Source organism: Hesperophylax consimilis, chromosome 28, assembly GCF_061612785.1.
Source record: "Hesperophylax consimilis isolate HC1 chromosome 28, BYU_Hcon_1.0, whole genome shotgun sequence".
NCBI lineage: Eukaryota > Metazoa > Arthropoda > Insecta > Trichoptera > Limnephilidae > Hesperophylax > Hesperophylax consimilis.
Window position 1 is genome coordinate 21,183,571 of NC_142863.1, and position 19,086 is coordinate 21,202,656.

At 35.8% G+C, this 19,086-nt stretch overlaps 1 protein-coding gene across 2 annotated transcripts; it reads right to left on the reverse strand.

Moving 5' to 3' along the window:
* Window positions 1–8,062: 8,062 nt before the first annotated feature.
* On the reverse strand, window positions 8,063–10,545 carry LOC149410355 (uncharacterized). 2 transcript variants are annotated; one of them, XM_089648834.1, is made up of 5 exons: window positions 10,022–10,545; window positions 9,675–9,876; window positions 9,505–9,585; window positions 9,254–9,328; window positions 8,063–8,443 (listed from the first exon to the last, which is right to left on the reverse strand). In XM_089648834.1, exons 1-5 carry the CDS (start codon window positions 10,190–10,192, stop codon window positions 8,079–8,081), a joined length of 894 nt encoding a protein of 297 aa, XP_089504960.1. In that variant the 5' UTR covers window positions 10,193–10,545; the 3' UTR covers window positions 8,063–8,078. The 2 variants fall into 2 exon arrangements, with proteins under 2 accessions (XP_089504960.1, XP_089504958.1); XM_089648832.1 differs by having other exon boundaries at window positions 9,505–9,591.
* Window positions 10,546–19,086: the final 8,541 nt, after the last annotated feature.

Consider the following 19,086-nt stretch of genomic DNA (forward strand, 5'->3'; position numbering starts at 1 on the left):
TGAAATGAGGGATTATTATTTATTAAATCTGCGGCAACGTTTGTAAAGAAATCATTGAATTTATTTGCGATTTTTCCTACATCCGTTATGACTATTTTATCGTCTGTTACAATTTTTTCGGGAAATCTTTTTATTTTGTGTGTTCTATTCGTTATTTCATTTATGACTTGCCATGTTTTTTTAGAATCATTATCAGCTTTTTGCAATTGGTTTGCATAGTATTCTTGTTTACATTTCTTCATAAGAATATTAAAAAAATTTCTATAGATTATGTATTGCTGACGTAAATTTCCATTAGATGGTACACCTTTTACCATACAGTAATTCTCATGGTTTTTGTAAATTTTGTACAGTTTGTTCCTGTGTTGACTTGCAATTATCAGTCCACGCGTGATCCATGGTTTAATTTTTTTATGTTTTCTTTTAGGTGTTCGTGTTAATTCTAGACTATTTTTGATATTATTATTTAATATCGAATAGAATGTATTCAGTGATTGATTTGGGTCATCATTGGATAAAACTTGGTTCCAAGTTTCTTTTTTTAGAGAATTGTTTAGTGTTTGGTAGTTAATTTTATTTTTTTCCACTTGTTGTTCTTTAGTTGTATGATGAAAATTTAATTTACTGTGACCGAAAAAGGTTGGGTAGTGGTCTGTGATATCGAATTTTAGGACAGCTGATCTGGGTATAAAATTTTTATTAGTTTTGAGTAATATATGATCGAGGCAAGAATCAGCGTGATGGCCATATCTAGTGGGTTTATTTATGTAAGACAGATAACCCTCGCTATATATAACATTTAGATATTCGTTTGCAATAGGGTTTAGGATCGAATTATCAATGTTGATGTTTATATCACCTACAATAAATGAGAAATCGGATTGATTGCAATTATTTTCATTTATAAAATATTTAAGTTCTGTAATAAAGGATTTAGAGTCTAAGGAAGGGGAGCGATATATAGCAAGTATAGAGTATGTTTTACTGTTATGTGTGAAGGATAAATGTATGGCATTAGAATACTTAAATTTGGGGATATTAATTATTACGTTAGTTATTTTATTTGAACTGTAAAATATTGAGAGACCATCGTGAGAAGTATGTTTACAGGGTAGTGAGTAAGTCTCATAATCGGAGATGTGGTAGGGTATTGAGTCACGCATTTGCGTTTCGGTAAGTATGATTACATTTGGACGAAAATCTAGAGAATTGAGGAAAATACAGAAATCATCAAAATGTTTGCGTATGCTTCTTATATTTAAATTTATTAAATTGAAATCTGTATTTCCCTCAATTATGTAGTTATTTAGTTCTGTCATATTTTCATAAACCTTAGTGTCTGGGACCGAAAAATCGTCGTAGTAATCCATTTTCAAATTTAATTATAAAAAATTCTTACTCTAGTAGGTACATGATTATTGGGTTGGAATGTCGTTAACATCATTTATTCTTATTATAGGGGATTCTTCGTTCTTTCTCAGTAATACATTTCCATCCTTCGTCCAAACGTATTTATATCCCAAAGATTTGGTAGATTTTGTTAACCAAAGAAGTTGTTTATTCTTTGGGGTAAGTTTATCATTTATGAATATTTTTTCAGTTGATTCTGAGTACCTGATGTCCTTGGGAGTGAAGATTCCTTTATTTTTTTTTTGTTTGATGACCTTATCCTTCGTTTCCTTTGTATCAAATTGAATAGTAATAATTTGTTTCACCGGGTTGTTATAGTAATTCACCAATGAGTTATTTTTTAGGAGGTCACTACAGTCTAGTGTCGACATCAGCATTTCTACTGGTTTTCTGATGTCGTCATTTTTTTTCAGTGTGATTCCTTGAATTTCAATGGATGTTTCTAGTGAGCTCTGTTGGATATGGTTTACTGACTGTTTAAGATTTTTTATTTCTTTTTGTAGTTCTTCAATTTTCGATTCATTTTTTTTTGATGTTCATTGGTTTTTTTTAATTCATTTTCGAAATCATCAATTTTGTTAGAGCAGAATTCTACGCTCTTAACTATATCCTGAATTTCTTTTTTAATGTCTAAGAATATTTTATTGACATCTTTTTTTAGAAAATTTTTTAGTTGAAGGTCAATTCTGTCGCTCATTGTTAGTAACAATTGTTCTTTGAAACATTCTAATTTTTGTTCCATTGTATCACTTTTGGGAGCCATTTTTAAATGATTTTTATTTATTTTGGATAATATAAAATTTCAATTTTGGGCTAGAGTGACATCTATTGGCAGCAACTTATTTATAGTGTTTTTGGCAGCAGATTAAGCTTCGTCTGTTGGTCGATAGATGTGATAAGATAAAAATAAATAATCAATATCAACTTTAGTATTATTTATTGCATTTGAAATTTATTTTTATACTTAATTATTAATTTTTATGTATGATGAGTAAAACCGCAGATGATTTAATGTCAAATTGATTGTTTTGAGTATCACTTTTTGTATCCACTATTAATTGTCCAAATTGTTATTGCCAATTTCTAGGTTAAGTTGATAAAAGTTTTTAACTGATATTCTTTTGCTTTATGTTGAACTAATCAGCTGATTATTATTATTTAATTGCTATGGAAAGCCACTGTTTTGTTCACTTTACATTTGCACTTATTGGATACTGAAGAATATAGTGTTGACAAATTCTATTCAAAGATAGTTAGAATTTGTCAGATAAAGTTTGTTCTATTGGGTTTATTTTTATTTAGGATTCACTAACTTGTGTATCAATTTAGGATTAATTCACTAGAACAGTTTTCTGTTACTATTTCACTTCAAATTCTCAAAGATTTCAAAAAAAATATCGGAAGATACTTTGACAGCTGGTAACTGCTCAATTATTATATGAAAGAGTGATAATCAAAACAATCATTATTACTAATCTAGGAAAACAATTTTAGTCATAATTAGCAACACTTAATAAAAACAAGCATTAGTTGCAGAAAGTACAGTCAGAAAATAAAATAATAGTATCAAAAGTTATGCAAGAACAGTAACGAAACAAAAAATTATTACTTATCTAATAAAGTGCTGTTTGAGTCATTTGCGGCGAGAGAAATTAACTGCACATAAACATCTTTAATTTTTTTAAGACAGAGTACAGAACCAATAGATTTGTGAGAAAGTGCTTAAACATAATGCTTATTGAAAGTAGATGCTATCTGAGTTATGTTCAGAGGAATCATCAGAATAATGTTCAGAGGAGTCATCAGATCGCAAACATTGTGTTCTTGACTCGGAATTGGGTGGAACAAGTAAATTTAACACTTCAGAGGGAAGTGTGCTCGATTTTTTTCTTGGAACCTCTCTAAAACTATTTATTATTGGATCTGATGTAATTAAGCATGGTTAACATATCTCTGTTTGTTGATGTTCGGTCGATTTTTCTGGTGTGTAATTACCTAAATCTTCTACAGTCTTTATTTCGCGCCTCTTGCGCCTCTTCTGACAGCTGCCCAATAGGTACAATGCACGAACTAATCGCATCAAATGAATGGTATAATAGTTTATGAACAGTTGGTGGCATGGTATACTAATCATATAGGTTAAGATATAACTCCTTAGTGTCATGCACATACTGTTAAAAATGTTCGATGTTAACGCTATACCCAGAAGCTATTGTACTCAAAATTATGCAAAACCTCTTGATGAGCCCCGCATCTACACCCGTTATCTCGGCACTCTTTTCGTGCTCTCGAAAAAACCAGTGTTTGTGTTGCCAAACCCAGGTTTTGGCTTATCTACAATTAATCTCATTTCACTTTAAAACCGTTCCTGTAATTCTTTTTTTCTAGTACTTAAAATTAGTTTATTTGCATCCCCTCTGACTTGCCAGAGTTGTATTCGGTAAGCGATATGCAAAAAACATTAAAAAGTTTTTATCCAGGCATGCAATGTAGATAAGCCGAAGGAATAAAATTCTTGTCGTGGAACTCTATTGATAACCGTAGTATTCATTTCACTGGGTTTGGCACCACAAATATAACACGACATAGTCGACTTGCTTCCAGTCATTACATTGCAAATTTTGCCATGTACCTTAGTTAATAACATTTTAAATTTTACATTCAAATCTACATCTTCAATGTTAATTCTAAAATTTATCAAATCCGAGAAGCTGCGAGCCACTTTTTGGTTATATTCAAAGATATTAACTGTACTTGGCTTTTCAAATTTTTTTCACTGCTTGCACTGAGATTTTGACGTTCAAATTTATTTATTTATTTTCACATATACGGCATAACATGTGCCATTCACTTTAATTCAATTCAATTTACTTAAAATATGATTATATATTCCCTGAAACCTTGCTTTCTTGGGTAAACTTCTCCGCGTCTCGAACAATTCCTGCCTGGAAATCTTGTATGTGGTGCCTGTGAAATGACAAATTATGATTGGTGAGCATTAATGAGCAAAAATATCGAAACTGATTTGAATAGAAAATTAATTGTTCAATCTACAAAAAAAAATCACGGAACCTTATTGATACTTTATCCGAAAAAAATTCTTGAGAAGTTAGAAATTGAATATTTTTAAACCACAAAAAAATACACAAGTTTAACATTATTTTTTTTAAATAACTGTAATGTTTTATATTAAAATTTTACAATAATAAAATACTTCATACCTTCCAAAGTAGTTTCCATTTTTTTCAGAACCAAAACACATTATTTTAAGCACATAAACAACCTTACAGCTCGCGCGACAAGATGCGAATAAAAGCAACTGATAATTCATTAATTCATTTACCTAACTTTGGGGCTTTGGTATGAGTCAACCCGTGCATTAATTACCCCAATTAAAAAGCATTTGTCACACTAACTACCTGTTAATACCCCCATGACGTCATTTTTCAAGAATTCCAAAGTGACTTTTGCCGTCTAGCTGTATGAAACGAAACACAGTGCGACGGTTGCTTTAAAATCTGTAGTATTGGTGAAAGTGTGTTCTACATTACATGATATTTCAAAATCAATATTCAGTGTTGAAGCCATTTTAGAGGATGAATATTGCGTTCTATTATCTCTGTCGCAATTTTAGATGGAGTAGCCATATAATGCAAGTATACCCACAATAATAAGATTTGGAAATGTACAGATGTGTGTGTGGTGTTTGAGTAAAATATTATGTGTATGCTTGTATTGGTGAGTCATAGTGTGAGAAGAATATTTTCAGATGTAATGTGTATAGCTCGCGATTCTGATGTTTGGCGTACGTAGACCCTTCCCGCTTTAACCCATACGTAAGCTAGCTTTTTTTCCGTAGCCGTCTTCTTCGCCAGGTAAAGTAAGCGTTTATTTGTCGACGTTAGGTGTTCCGATATATAAACTGGAGTGCGCGGTCCGGAGAGGCCTAAGGAGCTCGTGTTGAGTTTGTCTTCGTTCGTGGTAGCGTTCAAATTGTATTTTTTTACACAATTTAAGAATTCATCTCTTAAGTGAATGTCTTTGAACCGCACAATTATTGGCCGGGGTTTTGTTGGAGCTTGCCTACCAGGAGCTCTAAAGGTTGTTTCGATGTCATTTTTAGTGGTGGTTGTGCGTATTTCTTGATTTATGTTGAAAATAATGTTTTGTAACTTTTCACCTTCAGCCTCAGGTATTCCTCTTATTTCGGCAGCGAATTTTTTTTGTTGGCGTTCTTGATCGTCTAGTTTAAACTCGAGCATTGTAACTTTTGCTTCAAGTTCCATGTTTTTCTTTTGGACTTAATCTATTGTTTTCATTTTGAGGATTGTCTTTTTCAATTCATCCTCAAATCCCTCCATTTTTGAGTTGAAAAAGGTCAATGAATTCTTGAATTCTTTGAATTCATCATATAATACTGCCACTTTTGTTTGGATGCCCTTGAAATCTTGGAGTTCCATCTTGATTTGTCGGAGCTCCTCCATTAGAAGAGTTTCCCCTGGACTTACACCCGTATTCAGAGTCGATCCTTTAGTTCTAGAAACCTTCCTTTCCTTTAAAAAACACCGTTTTATATTCAGAGACACGCCTAAAGTCGGTGTGACGTCACTTAGTAAGGAAGCTACCTTTCTCAAGATTTCAAAAAATTTTGTATTCAGAGACGTCACTATGGAAGTCTCTACGACACTGCGCACGCGCATACTTGCTTACTTTGACTTTTAGCTGTCAAAACTCGAGGTTGGTGGGTAGGGTACCTTTGCCTTGCTAAGTCGGTGATTTGTTCCCAGTTGTTGCGGTTGTTGCTGTTGAAAACATAAAACAATGGAGATGCAGATTATGGAAATGGAGATCATGGAAATGGATAACGAGTTTTTGGATTACATCGTTGATCCATACAATACACGTGACGACGTTGGCACGGACAATATGGGCAGCGTGCGGCGTTATTTACGCGATTTTGAAAATCCCGTGGAGTTTTACAGTGACCGGCAATTTAAGGATCGTTATCGGTTGGAGAAAACAACTGTAATGCATATATTAATTCCTCTATTATTTCCGAATTACGCTTTAGTTAATAATAGAGGCTTGCCCATACCTCCTGTTATTCAGGTAGCTATCGCGCTGCGATTCTACGCTACTGGTAATTATCAGGTAAATGCGTCTTTTTTACTAGATATCTATTGTCAAATTATGTTCTACTTTTGTGAAACGAAAATATTACATTTTGTGATGCTGAAACTTGTTATTTACATTATGTCTGTACTGATTTGAAATCGACAAAGAATGAAAGAATGCATATATTATTTAATGAAAACATGATGTCAACCTAAAATTAACCAGATGCCCTTAGATGTACAAAATATCTAGATGGAGTGTTCATCTTGTATTATTTTCAATGTTCATTAACTACCTACATATTTTTATATGATTCCAGATTGTTGCGGGAGATCTACACAAACTGAGCCAACCAACCTCCAGCAGAGTAGTGCAAAAGATTTCCTCCAGATTGGCGCAACGGATAACTGAATTTATTCATTTTCCTCAACGGCCCCAGGACTACGCTGAAAATCGGAAACTCTTCTATTCAAGAGCCCAATTTCCAGGAGTCGTCGGATGTATTGACTGTACACACATTGCCATCAAGAGCCCAAGCCGAACAATAGGGGAATCTTTTCGCAACAGGAAAGGATGGTTCTCCTTGAATGTGCAAGCTGTGTCAGGTCCACGTTTGGAATTTTTGGACATAGTTGCCAGGTGGCCTGGTTCTACCCACGATTCCAGGATATTTCAAAACAGCGCGTGCCGCCTAAAGTTTGAGGAGAAAAGGATTACAGGCATTCTTCTCGGGGACAGCGGATATGGCCAGACAAATTATATGTTCACACCAGTATTAAATCCTGCAAATGAAGGGCAAGAAAAATATAATAAGGCGCAAATTTCCACACGGAATGTAGTCGAAAGATTATTTGGTGTATGGAAGAGGAGATTTCCTTGTCTGAGGAGGAAATTAGAAAATAAACTAAGTAATACTACAAACATTATCGTTGCGTGTGCCATTTTGCATAATTTATGTATATCGTCAAACGACCAGCATTTTGGGCGGTTTGAGGGTATAAATATACCTGTCAATTCGGTGGTGCAGTCTGCTTCAGGCAGAACGATAAGAGATGCATTTATCCAAAGACATTTTACGTGATGTGTAATGAACTGTGAAAGGACACCATATATGTAATGAATAGTGACGTCAGTAATTGTGCCGTGTAATGAACTGTGAAAGGACACCATATCTAATGTATAATAATTGTGCTGTGTAATTAACTGTGAAAGGACACCATATATAATGTATAGTAATTGTGCTGTGTATTGAACTGTGAAAGGACACCATATCTAATGTTATGACTAATGAAGTCATATTTTTTAATGCATAGTAATTGTGCTGTGTAATGTCATGCTGTGAAAGGACACCTTATCTAATGTAATGAGTAGTGAAGTCATATTTTTTATAATATGTTATAATTATGCTGTGTATTGAATTATGAAAGAGCACAAGGGTTTATCTTAAATATATACCTATGTATGTATTAATAATGTCCATTATCAAAAAAATTGAAACAGAATGGAAAATAAATAAAACATTTATTGGAGATTAATATATTTTTTATTCATATTTATTTATTGGCGAGCTCTTTTTCCAATTCTGCCTTCGCTCTTCTTATTTGTAGTTCTATAAGTTCGTTCTGCAGACGAGCTCCTTTCGACTGCTCCCGAGCAGTCTCGATCTGCTCCCGGGCAATCTGCTGGGCAGTCTCCCTCTGCTCCCGGGCAGTCTCGATCTGCTCCCGGGCAATCTCCTGGGCAGTCTCCCTCTGCTTCCGGGCAGTCTCCTTCTGCTCCCGGGCAGTCTCTCTCTGCTCCCGGGCAGTCTCCATCCTTACTACGTGCATTTCTTCATCGTACTTTGTTAGATTGGTGCTTCTGAGGCAACGCACTTGGCCCTCGTCCCGAACCACCTGCCCACTAGATGGTATCAAGTCTGAAACAACACAAAATTACAAGCTGATTAGTGAAACAACACAAAATTGCAAGCTGATTAGTCATCAATGTAAATAACAGGTTTATTTGTGTAAATAACACTCTGTGCCCCATGACATAGTGCACAGTCGGGAAACACGCCAAACACGCGCCCAACATATTTATTTATTTACACAGTAAAGTAAGTAAGTGTAAAGTAAATATAAAGTGCAAACTATAAATTACAAGTAAAAATTAAAATTTAAAGTAAGAAAAAAAAACAGTAAAAATGTAGAAATATAAATTATCTCTAAAAGGTACCCACAAAGATTTAAATATAAAAAGTAAGAAATCCTGGATTATGTCATCCGATTTGATAAATTTTTCAAGTACCTATGATTTCTAGTACATTAAATAGTTTTGGAGTGCAGTACTGGTAGGCATATTATGTTTACATGATGTATTATCGTGGTACCTACTAGCAAACAAATTAAGTTTAATGCATCTTTTGTATGAGGCCAGATTACCGACGAAGTGATCGATATTAGCATATTCATTGCATGTACACGGATGACATTTGTCATCAACAGCTCGGCTGTGGAACGATTTGCTGGCCTCTGTTTTTCCTCCCTCCTACAACATTGGTCTCTTCAAGACCCATTTTCACTCCTTCCTCAAAAACATTCCCCACACAGCATCTTCAACAGGGCCCCTCTTTCTTTATGGTGGAAAACGAGAGGTTAAAGTAAAGCTCTCCGAACTCCGAGCATTATTTGAACCTTTGTACGAAAATGCAAGTAATCACAGCAAATAGAGAGGTAAATATAGTCACCTTTCTTGGCTATAATGCGACGTGTCTTCGTCTTGAGCTGGGGCGTTGAACTTTCCTCCGGTGTTTTTGTTATATCTGAAAATTAAAAACACTTTTGCAATATTTCTATCTCGAAAATTATTTAAGATTTAGCATGACAACTGATAAAATTATGTAATAAGTTCCTACAGAGAAATGCGAACACTACCATCTAACAACAAGTCACATTTTGAATTGATAAGAATCAATTATATTATCAAAAATTGACTTACCAAACACCGGCACTTCCGTCGACTGGTCAGTCCATGGCATGCTGAATAAAGCAGACGTGCTGGTGCTGGGCACAGCGGTATCTGAAACTTAAACAATACTTTATAAGAAATAAGGTCAAAGTTAAATAAACAAGTAGCCAAAATATTTCACATAACTTTCTTAAACTAACCGCGATCGCTGTCGTTGCTAAAGCTCAGTTCAACGTTGGTGGCCAAGTCCAGCACGCTGTCAACGGGATGATGCTCATCAGAGACAGTTGGCGACAGCCTGCCCCCTCCCGTCTTCATCCTGCTCCTCTTTTCCTCGCAGAGCTCCATCTTCCTTTTTGACTTAATGTTGTCCCAGCATTTCTTAAGCTGCGCTTGGGTCCGCTAAGAAGGAATTCAATAATACAGTATTATAATAGTATTACGGAATCGGAACAATAGAAGAGTATGTATATGAATGAAAAAAGAGTATCCCTGTGGGGAAACGGCGTGATGGCTAGTTAGTATTTCAATTACAAAAGATACAAACCTTTTGATTGCCGGCGATTGAGTTGAAATCATCTGTCAACTTGGCCCACGCATTTTTCTTCTCGCCAAGTTGCAGATGATTAGTCGAAATGCTGGCAACGGCAGGATATGTGTTTATTAAATCTAATAAACATTGCCTTTCACTCGGCGTGATTATAATACGAGAATTCATTGTTTAAAAAGGAAACTTTCGAGACACTCAACTGAAGATGTAACAGAGACTTTTGACAGGCCGATGTTATTTACTTATTTACGACAGACGCTTGAACTAAATCCATAGACAACAGCATAGATAAACACACAGATTGTCCCAAAACGGGGCATGTTGTTTCCGTAGAAGCAGGACATCGACAAGTTTCGGATGACGTCACACCTTTCTTTCGGCGTAGACAAAAGGTCTCTACCTGAGGAAAGGAAGCTCAAAGTGTGGACTCTGTATAGAAGCGTTAAAGGTAAGGACGGTTCTTACCTTTGCTTAGGTAAGGCTGACACTTGACTTAGACAACTTTAAGGATCGACTCTGAATACGGGTATTAGTCCTGGTTTGCTGACGTTGGCAGGAGGCGGTGCGATCTCTTTACTCGATGTTAAATTATATCAATACTAGCTCCTGCGTAGGTACGCCTGTACCTACCAGTTATATGAATACTGGCTCCTGCATAGGTACGCCTGTACCTACCAGTTATATGATGAATACTGTCCTTTTTCCGGGAGGTATCTGTATTTAAACTAAATTCTTGAAGGACATATTACAAAAATAAAGATGTTCCACCCGCTCGTCGGAAAACAACATTCTTAAACATAAAAAATAATGCACTTAACTATCCTAAATGATACAAACGTGACTTAAACAATACAAATATTTTAAAGGAATTATTTTAAGGGAGATGAAACTTTATTTGGGGTTTTTATTACTATGGGACAGGGGTGGGAAAGATATTGGAAAATATTTTTAGGCATAATGGTTTAACTAGGGTCATCGTAAAATAGAGAGCGAACAACTCTATTTGAAAGCTGCCGCCGCTTGAAGTAAAATGTCACGAATTCTTAAATCATAAATTATACATAAACAAGACAATATCTTTATAAAAATACCAGGCCAAAGAATTGTTTTATTGTAGGGTCGAATGTGCAAATGTGTGAAACTACGCTAACTTTGAAAATACGAACTGTGGGAACTGGCCTGAAGGCTAAATTTTATTGAGCAATATGTAAAAGTCGCATTCTGGAAGATCCACAATGTAAATACACATACATATTTCTAAACATAATTGTAAGCAACAATGCAAACTATTTATTATCGGGAGACCTCAATAAAATGTAATGCATATTTTTCCCAAGTATGCATAAAACCAACCAAAATTTTAATAAGGCATTGTAAATCGGCAATAATGCATTAATTCATTAATAAATTCATCAAGTATAAATGACGGCCTATGTGATCGAGGGATATAACCCTAGACTACAAATTTGGAGTAAAAAATAGCAGGTTCAAATCCCGGCGAACATAGGTAATTTAAAAAAAATATGTGCATTCAAAAATATTAAAATACATGTTTTGTGTTGTTAAAAAATGTAATTAAATCGTGTGATTTAAACCTCTGCCCTGACGATGGACACTGTAACGCTATCCGAAACGTCGGCTCTTTAGAAGGTAGCGCAACACGGCGTAACACACCAAAAATAAAGAACCATTACTTTTGGCCGTGAATTTTTTTTTATGTGTAATACCGCACAAGAGTCCCAACTGCTCCCATCTAAAGCCATTTCAAGCAACGTTTCAATTCTTAATAGTGGTCTTACCCCAGGGCGATACTGTGAATATCTCAAATCATATCTAATGAATAGTATATTCGCGTCACTTTTCAGATTGGAAGAGACTATTAGTATCGTCCTGGCGAAAAACCACCATTCAGAATTGAAACGTTGCGTTGCTTGAAATGGCTTTAGCCGTGTTTGGTGACCAGTACTGAATCAGAATTAAGAAGAAATTACTAAGAATTTGGAAACCATACAAGTACTGTATTATATCTATTTTTTTACAAAATGCAAAATGGACTTGTACACACGAATACAATATTTATAAACACTACAAAAGACAACATCATAAATTAAACACTAACACAAAATAAAATAAATAATTAAAGCGAAAAAAGCATAGGCCACGAGGGAGTGCACACAAAACGCTGAATGCAAGAAACATTAAAAAAAAGAACACTTACGAGTACACTTACGTACTTTTAATAATTATTCTAATGATATTAGGGAGAAATCTTTAAAATTTAAATCTATTTGTATCCATGTTTACATTTAGGAACATCAGCTGCTGTACCTTACTGGTTGTCAGCCGTGTGCGACGATCATTCAGTATGAGTCCCGCTTTCGAAAAGGCTCTCTCACACGGTACAGAAGTCGCCACTACGTTGCAGTGCATTCTGCACAAAAGAGCCAAATTTGGGTAAATTGGCTGGTGTTTTCTCCACCATTCCAATGGATCGTTGAAATCTCCGTTTGAACATTTTCGTGGAAGTATTTCATCTTGCAAATACATATCGACTTCCTTTATGGCCTTCGAAAGCGGTGTTCCTGGTGTCGTCGCGTTGGTACCCATGATGCCATCCAGGATATTCCATGGTGAATACTTATCACTTGTAGGTTCTCTTGGACACTCGGGGGGTTCGGTGGATTCCGACCTTGGTTTCCGGTGACCATGATCCTAACCATGTCAATCAATTTACTTTTTGTATGCATTGCTGTTACTTGATCGGCGAAGGCCTGAGTCTTGTAACGAGGGTCCAATATAAGACACAGCGAAAATGTTCCGCTCTGTTCCAGACCTCTGAAACGGTCTTCCATGCCAGAGCTTAACATCAATGCCACTTCGTTGACAGGTGAACATAATTCATTGTCACCTGTATACATTCGTAAACTTTCAGTCAATCATCTTGTTAAAATTATTACTGATCCGGCGGTAACGTAATTTTCGCCGCTGACCGATCTGGTAACTTCTTCGAAGGGTTTCAGCACGGCCGAAAATTGCTTCAAAGCACTCCACTCTTCCGTGAAAATAACTGGCAAGTCTTTGTCGCACAATGCCATAGTGGACCGAATCGCCTCTTCCAGATGCACAAATCTCTCAACCATATAATAAATTGAGTTCCAGCGTGTGGGGCACTCTTGTTTTAGCCTTAATGGGGCCATCCCTTGGTTAACCTGGTATTTTGTCAGCTTCTCTGAAGCAACCGTACTTTTTCGAAAGAATCGAACAATCGTCTTTACTTTGTCGATACTCGACTCCATCGCAAACGTCGATAATGCTGACTGGACAACTAAATTTAATGAATGAGCGTAGCAGCCGTAGTGTTTCAATTTTAATATTTCCTTCATAGCTTTTTTCACTGAGCTTGCATTATCAGTTACAGAAAAAAATATTTTCTCCACTATGCCCCACTCCGCGCAAATTCTCTTCACCTCTGTCGCAATGTTTTCATCGGTGTGACTACCAAAAAATTGACAACAATCTAATAATACCATTTTCATCTTAAACTCTTTGTTGATATAGTGAGCTGTTACTGCGGTGTAGCTATCTGATTTAGAAGACGTCCACATATCTGTAGTGATACATATGGTTTGGGCTTCTCTTTCCACTTCATTTTGCATTCCGCAACCGAGTGCTGTGGTAGATTTCTGGAAGCAATGTATTGGAAATCGTATTTCTAGATGGCAATGTATAGCCTGGTATCCACCGGGCGAATTTTTTTAATGATCTTTCATCTACCAGGCGAAAAGGTTGGAAGTTATCGATGAATAAATTCATCAAATCCATGTCGATTTTTCTTTTTTGGTCTGCGTTCACCTTTTTTGGAATGTACGCATCCATTTGTCTTTGCCGTTTTAGTGGTCCTAGTCCTGATGAAGTAGATGCAGAGGCGGATTTGCCCTTAGGCCTATGTAGGCCCGGGCCTAGGGCGGCCAGATATTAGGGGCGGCCAATCGTGACAAAAAAGTCACAGATGATAACAAGAAATTACTTCCTAAGTACCTAAATATTCTACGTACGAAATAGCGATATGCAAGAGCGTGTTCACACACAGCACACAGCGCGCCCCCACGCCCCGCAGCCGCCCTCGCCACACCTATCATGCTCCGTCGCTCGCGTATTTCCAATCCATTCAGTTGCGCTAGTGACTGAACCGCGTTAGGTATTGTTATGCATAATAGCGTGTTCACACACAGAGCTATAATATGCGTGGGATGGCGTATTTCAGCATATCGCTCGCCATACTTTCCAATTTGGAATGTACGGCGAGCGATATGCCGAAATTTGCCATCCCACGCATATTATAGCTCTGTGTGAACACGCTCTTAATCACCTTACAAAAGCTATAATAAATAAATAAATCAGAGATTATAAAATAATACAATAATAAGATGTTATTTATGCCAATTATGAACTTTCCACTGATGATAGTGAATAATAAAGTGTGACATTATAAAGGCCATTTATCCAAACGCGGATATTGCTCTTCGAATGTGTGTGTGTACTCCCGCCAGTAACTGTTCTGGAGAACGATCACTTTCTTGTTTACGACGTGTAAAAAATTATTTACGCACAAGCAAAGGCTGAACAATCTTGCTTTGCTTAACATAGAAGCAGATTTTTTCAGGAAATTGGATTGCGAAGATCTAATTAATGATTTTGCTGCACTTAAGTGCAGACGAGAATTGTAACTGCCAGATTTTTGTTTTGAGTTCAGTTTTTTTTTATGTTAGATAATGCTTTACGTAAATTTTTTTACCAACGTTTTAATTTGTATTTTAAGTTTAGTTATTATATTCGAATATGTACCTTAAGTTGATTTTTATTTAAAAGAGGTGCTGATTTCTTTTATTTGTTTGGAGACTTAATAATAACTTTTATCCAGCCCGTATCTGGCAAACCTAATTTTTTTTTTATTTTTTTATTATCAATATAAAGTTTCTTTTACAGGTTTTTTTTTCGATGTCTGTCTCACTAGGATAAACCTGTGTCGAGACAGACGTATTTGATACATTAAAAATGTTTACATATTTTTTGATACATTAAATATTTCACTACATTAAATGACATTGTGAAAAAGATAGAAAATAATAAATAATAATAATAAATGATACATTTGTTAATCAGCATCTAGTTGGAGTACATACTTATGTAGGGATTTTTATAAAAAAAATTATCATGGATCTGTCTTGGCTGATGATCCAAGATTTGATGTCTGTTTTATATTTCAGAAAAAAATCGTTCAGTCTAATGGCTAGTGGGAGAGCATTATATAGCCTTGTTGCAAAATATCTAAAATTTCTCTGGCCAAAAGTTGTTTTAGCGAAAGGGATTTGTAAGAAATTATGTCCTTTTGTTCTAGTATCACGAGCAGTTTGGATATTGTCAAAAGTAGTTCTGTGTTTGAAGAGGTATGTTAGTATGTTTTTGGCATAAAGTTGCCTAATGTCCATAACACAGATTTTCCTAAAGATTTCATCCGAGCTGCTTGTGATTGGTAGTTTGAGGATAATCTTTATTATAAGTTTCTGAGCTTTAGATATTGGATCAATGGCGGCAGCGTTTGCTCCTCCCCATGCTATGATACCATACTCTATTAAAGATTGACAAAGTGCATAGTAGATTGTTTTGAGCTGGCTTAGGTTGAGAAAGTTGCGAGTTTGTCTAAAAAAATAAATGAATTTTCTAAGTTTGTTTGCTGTAGAGGTTATATGTTCTTTCCACTTTAAATTGCTATCAAAAATAATACCTAAGTATTTAATTTTAGTTACCTGTTCTAAATAAGGGCAATCACATATTATCGGATTTGTCAGGTTGCAAGCACAAATTTTAATTTGATTTTCTGGGTTTCTTAAGGAAGGATTAATACTAAATTCAATGTATTTAGTTTTGGTCACATTCATTGTTAGTGTATTATTGTTTAACCATCTTTTAACCACAGTTATGCCCCTGTTAGCTTTTATGTATACATCATTCCAATTGCTTGATTTGAAGAGGAGAATCGTATCATCAGCGAAACTTACAATTTTGGCATCTATTTGAAGATTACATAATTCATTTATGTATATTAAGAACAGGGTAGGACCTAAAACACTTCCTTGAGGCACGCCGTAGCTAATTGGTAATTGATTGCTATTGCAGTTGTTGATTTTCACACTTTGCTTTCGGTTTGACAGGTAATCGCTAATAATAGTAAGTTCATCACCATTTATACCAATATTAGATAGTTTTTGTAAAAGTTTAGAGTGAGAGATAGTATCGAATGCTTTGCACAGGTCTAAGAATATTGATATGCATTTTGATTCCTTGTCTAAGTTTTCATTTAGAAAATCGGTAACTGTTGCCAGGGCTTCGGAGGTGCCTTTATTTTTCCTGAATCCAAACTGGTTGAGTGATAGTATGTTATTTTGTTCAAGGTATTCAATTAGTTGATTATTAATAGTTTTTTCAAAGACTTTAGTAACTGTGAAACACTTATATATTATTGTATGAGAATAAACCTGAAACTAGTTACATAAATTACACCTAAAACTGTTTTAAATGTTTTATTCAAATCCTTGAAACCTTAGAAAGTATTGCAAACTAGCAGCTATTATAGTTAACTAAATTTCTGAATCGATTTCGATAAAAGTTGTCAATAAAGTAAATTCATTATGTAGTCTATAGTCTATATCAGGGGTCTCCAAACAACGGCCCGCCAATGTCATCAATCCGGCCTGCGACAATCGACAATTATACAGTAATTGAACTAGCGAATTTAGCAAGCGTATTTTTTTACATTAATTCCACACAGGAGGCTTTGAGGAAAATATTTTCCCTCACGACCTATGTCATCTTAGGTGATGCTGTGTGGAGGGTATTTTTAAGGAAGGAAAGGATAGGAAGTTCTGAAAAGGAAAATGTATGAGGGGTGGGTAGGAATCTGGGGATTAGTGTGTCCAGGAGTGACATACGTATGAATACATCCCTTCAACTGCGGTGCAAGGCGATGGGTCAAGATAGTCCGGCTGGAAAGGTCATAAGGCCTCCCTCGCCCAGTCTCTCTCGAACCGGCCCGCCACGCAGCAGGTGGGCAGACGTATCCGCCGCCAAGACCTGGACAAATCTCACCCCATGAACCATGAATGATAATGGCAGGAAAATGAAAAACGGTTTTGACCCTAGGAACTTACTGAAAAGTTTGGATACTCCTGGTCAATATGATGGGTACTGAGAAAGGGGCGGCTACATGGTCTGGGGCCTAGGGCGGCCAAGACTGCAAATCCGCCTCTGAGTAGATGGAGCATGTGTAGCGCTTTCTTCAGAATGTTCAGGCGCTATAATAATTCGGCACTGCACTTTGATCTTCAGGTGGTGAGAATGCAACACGGCCTGTATTTTTAAATTCAGCAAATGCAGAAATATGTTTTACTTTCAGATGGGTAGTTAAATTACCCGTAGAACTTTTGTAACTTAGAACAAGTTTACACAATTTACACAGTGCTTTTTTATCAGCATTATTATGTTTTTCAAAATAGGTCCAAATATTGCCTACCATATTTACAAATTCACAATTTTAAAACAAAACTTTCACAAATATATAACTATTTAAACTCCACTTATATATTTAAATTAATTTCTAACAATATTGTTCTAAGCAACGCAATACACCACGATAATTAAGTAAGTACTAAAAAGGTCCAAAAACGTAAAAAAACTTTCGAAGAAAATAGAGTATAATATTATAGATATAAATGTAGCTCCGCACGCCGGCCCTGTACCTTTACAACTGTCGGCTGATTGATATTTGATATACTAGTAGTTGTCTTGTTGACCTAGTTGCCAGTTGCCAACTATTTGTTATGTATGTATTGTAGTTGTCGGAACTTATCAGTAGTTGTTATGGGTTATGGTTGTATATGTATAGGTTATGGTTGTGTCAATGGAGGGAGTAGGGGTAGTTTTTGGTCCACAGAAAGGGATAGCGTCTTACAAACTATATACGCCTATCTCGTTTCGCCTCACTAAAGAAAAAAAAGATAAACATGCAGCCCATATAGCGCCGTCTCTTTTCGTCATGGTCAGAATAGTTTTGAACGGCCCATGGCCCATGTGATGTGGTGATGTGAGTTGCGAAATGGTTGCGAGTTGTGAGATGGTTGCGAGTTAATATCCATAACCACCCAACAACATCCACAACCGAATAACCAAATAACCGAGCTCTCGCCAGCGTAGTTGCGGTTATTTTCAAATAACCGTTGTATAGTTGGTTATGTTGTACAACTACCAAGACTAGCGACAGGCACTGCCTGCGCGCTCTTGTGTAACTGTCGGGGATATAAAACTCAAATTTTTCTATTATATCGGGAATACAGATGTTACCGTTTAGAAGTTTATATGCTGTTGTCAGCAAAGCAGTTTTCCTTCATCGGTGAGGCTATTAATACCCAGCATGCCGGACAAAAAGGCTGATGGATATAACCAGGGATAATATCCGAAGTCTCTAAGATATAAATATCTCAGAAACTTCTTTTGTACTTTCTCTAAAAATTAAAGATTGTATTCTCTATCACTTTATATAAAACGATCAAAAAATTTGTAAAAACTTTTAGTAAAAAATGTTAGTAATAATATATAGTTGTATTAATATTTATCAAACATATTTTATTACGCTCACTTGATGCTTTCAATTTGTTACCAATAAATAACCGGAAGTTTTCTACGTCGTTTCAGTCTTTATAGCCTTTTTATTTTTTTTCATATAAATGACAAAATTACTCGACCCAAGAAATCAATTCCGCATCATTTATATTAATTATTTTATCACTTTCTGGTGCTGGGATGCGCTATCTGATGAGCACACCCCTTTGGCACCATGTATTTGCAGGCCGCGGACCGGTCCAGCGGCTCCGACAATGTCTGCCACTTCTGCCTCGACCAAGGTAGAGCCCTTGTCAAGCAGCGCACAGAATCGTATTTGCACGATCTACGCGGCCAAAACTATGTTTATACTGAATTGGTATCTAAACAATGTAAATATATTTTTT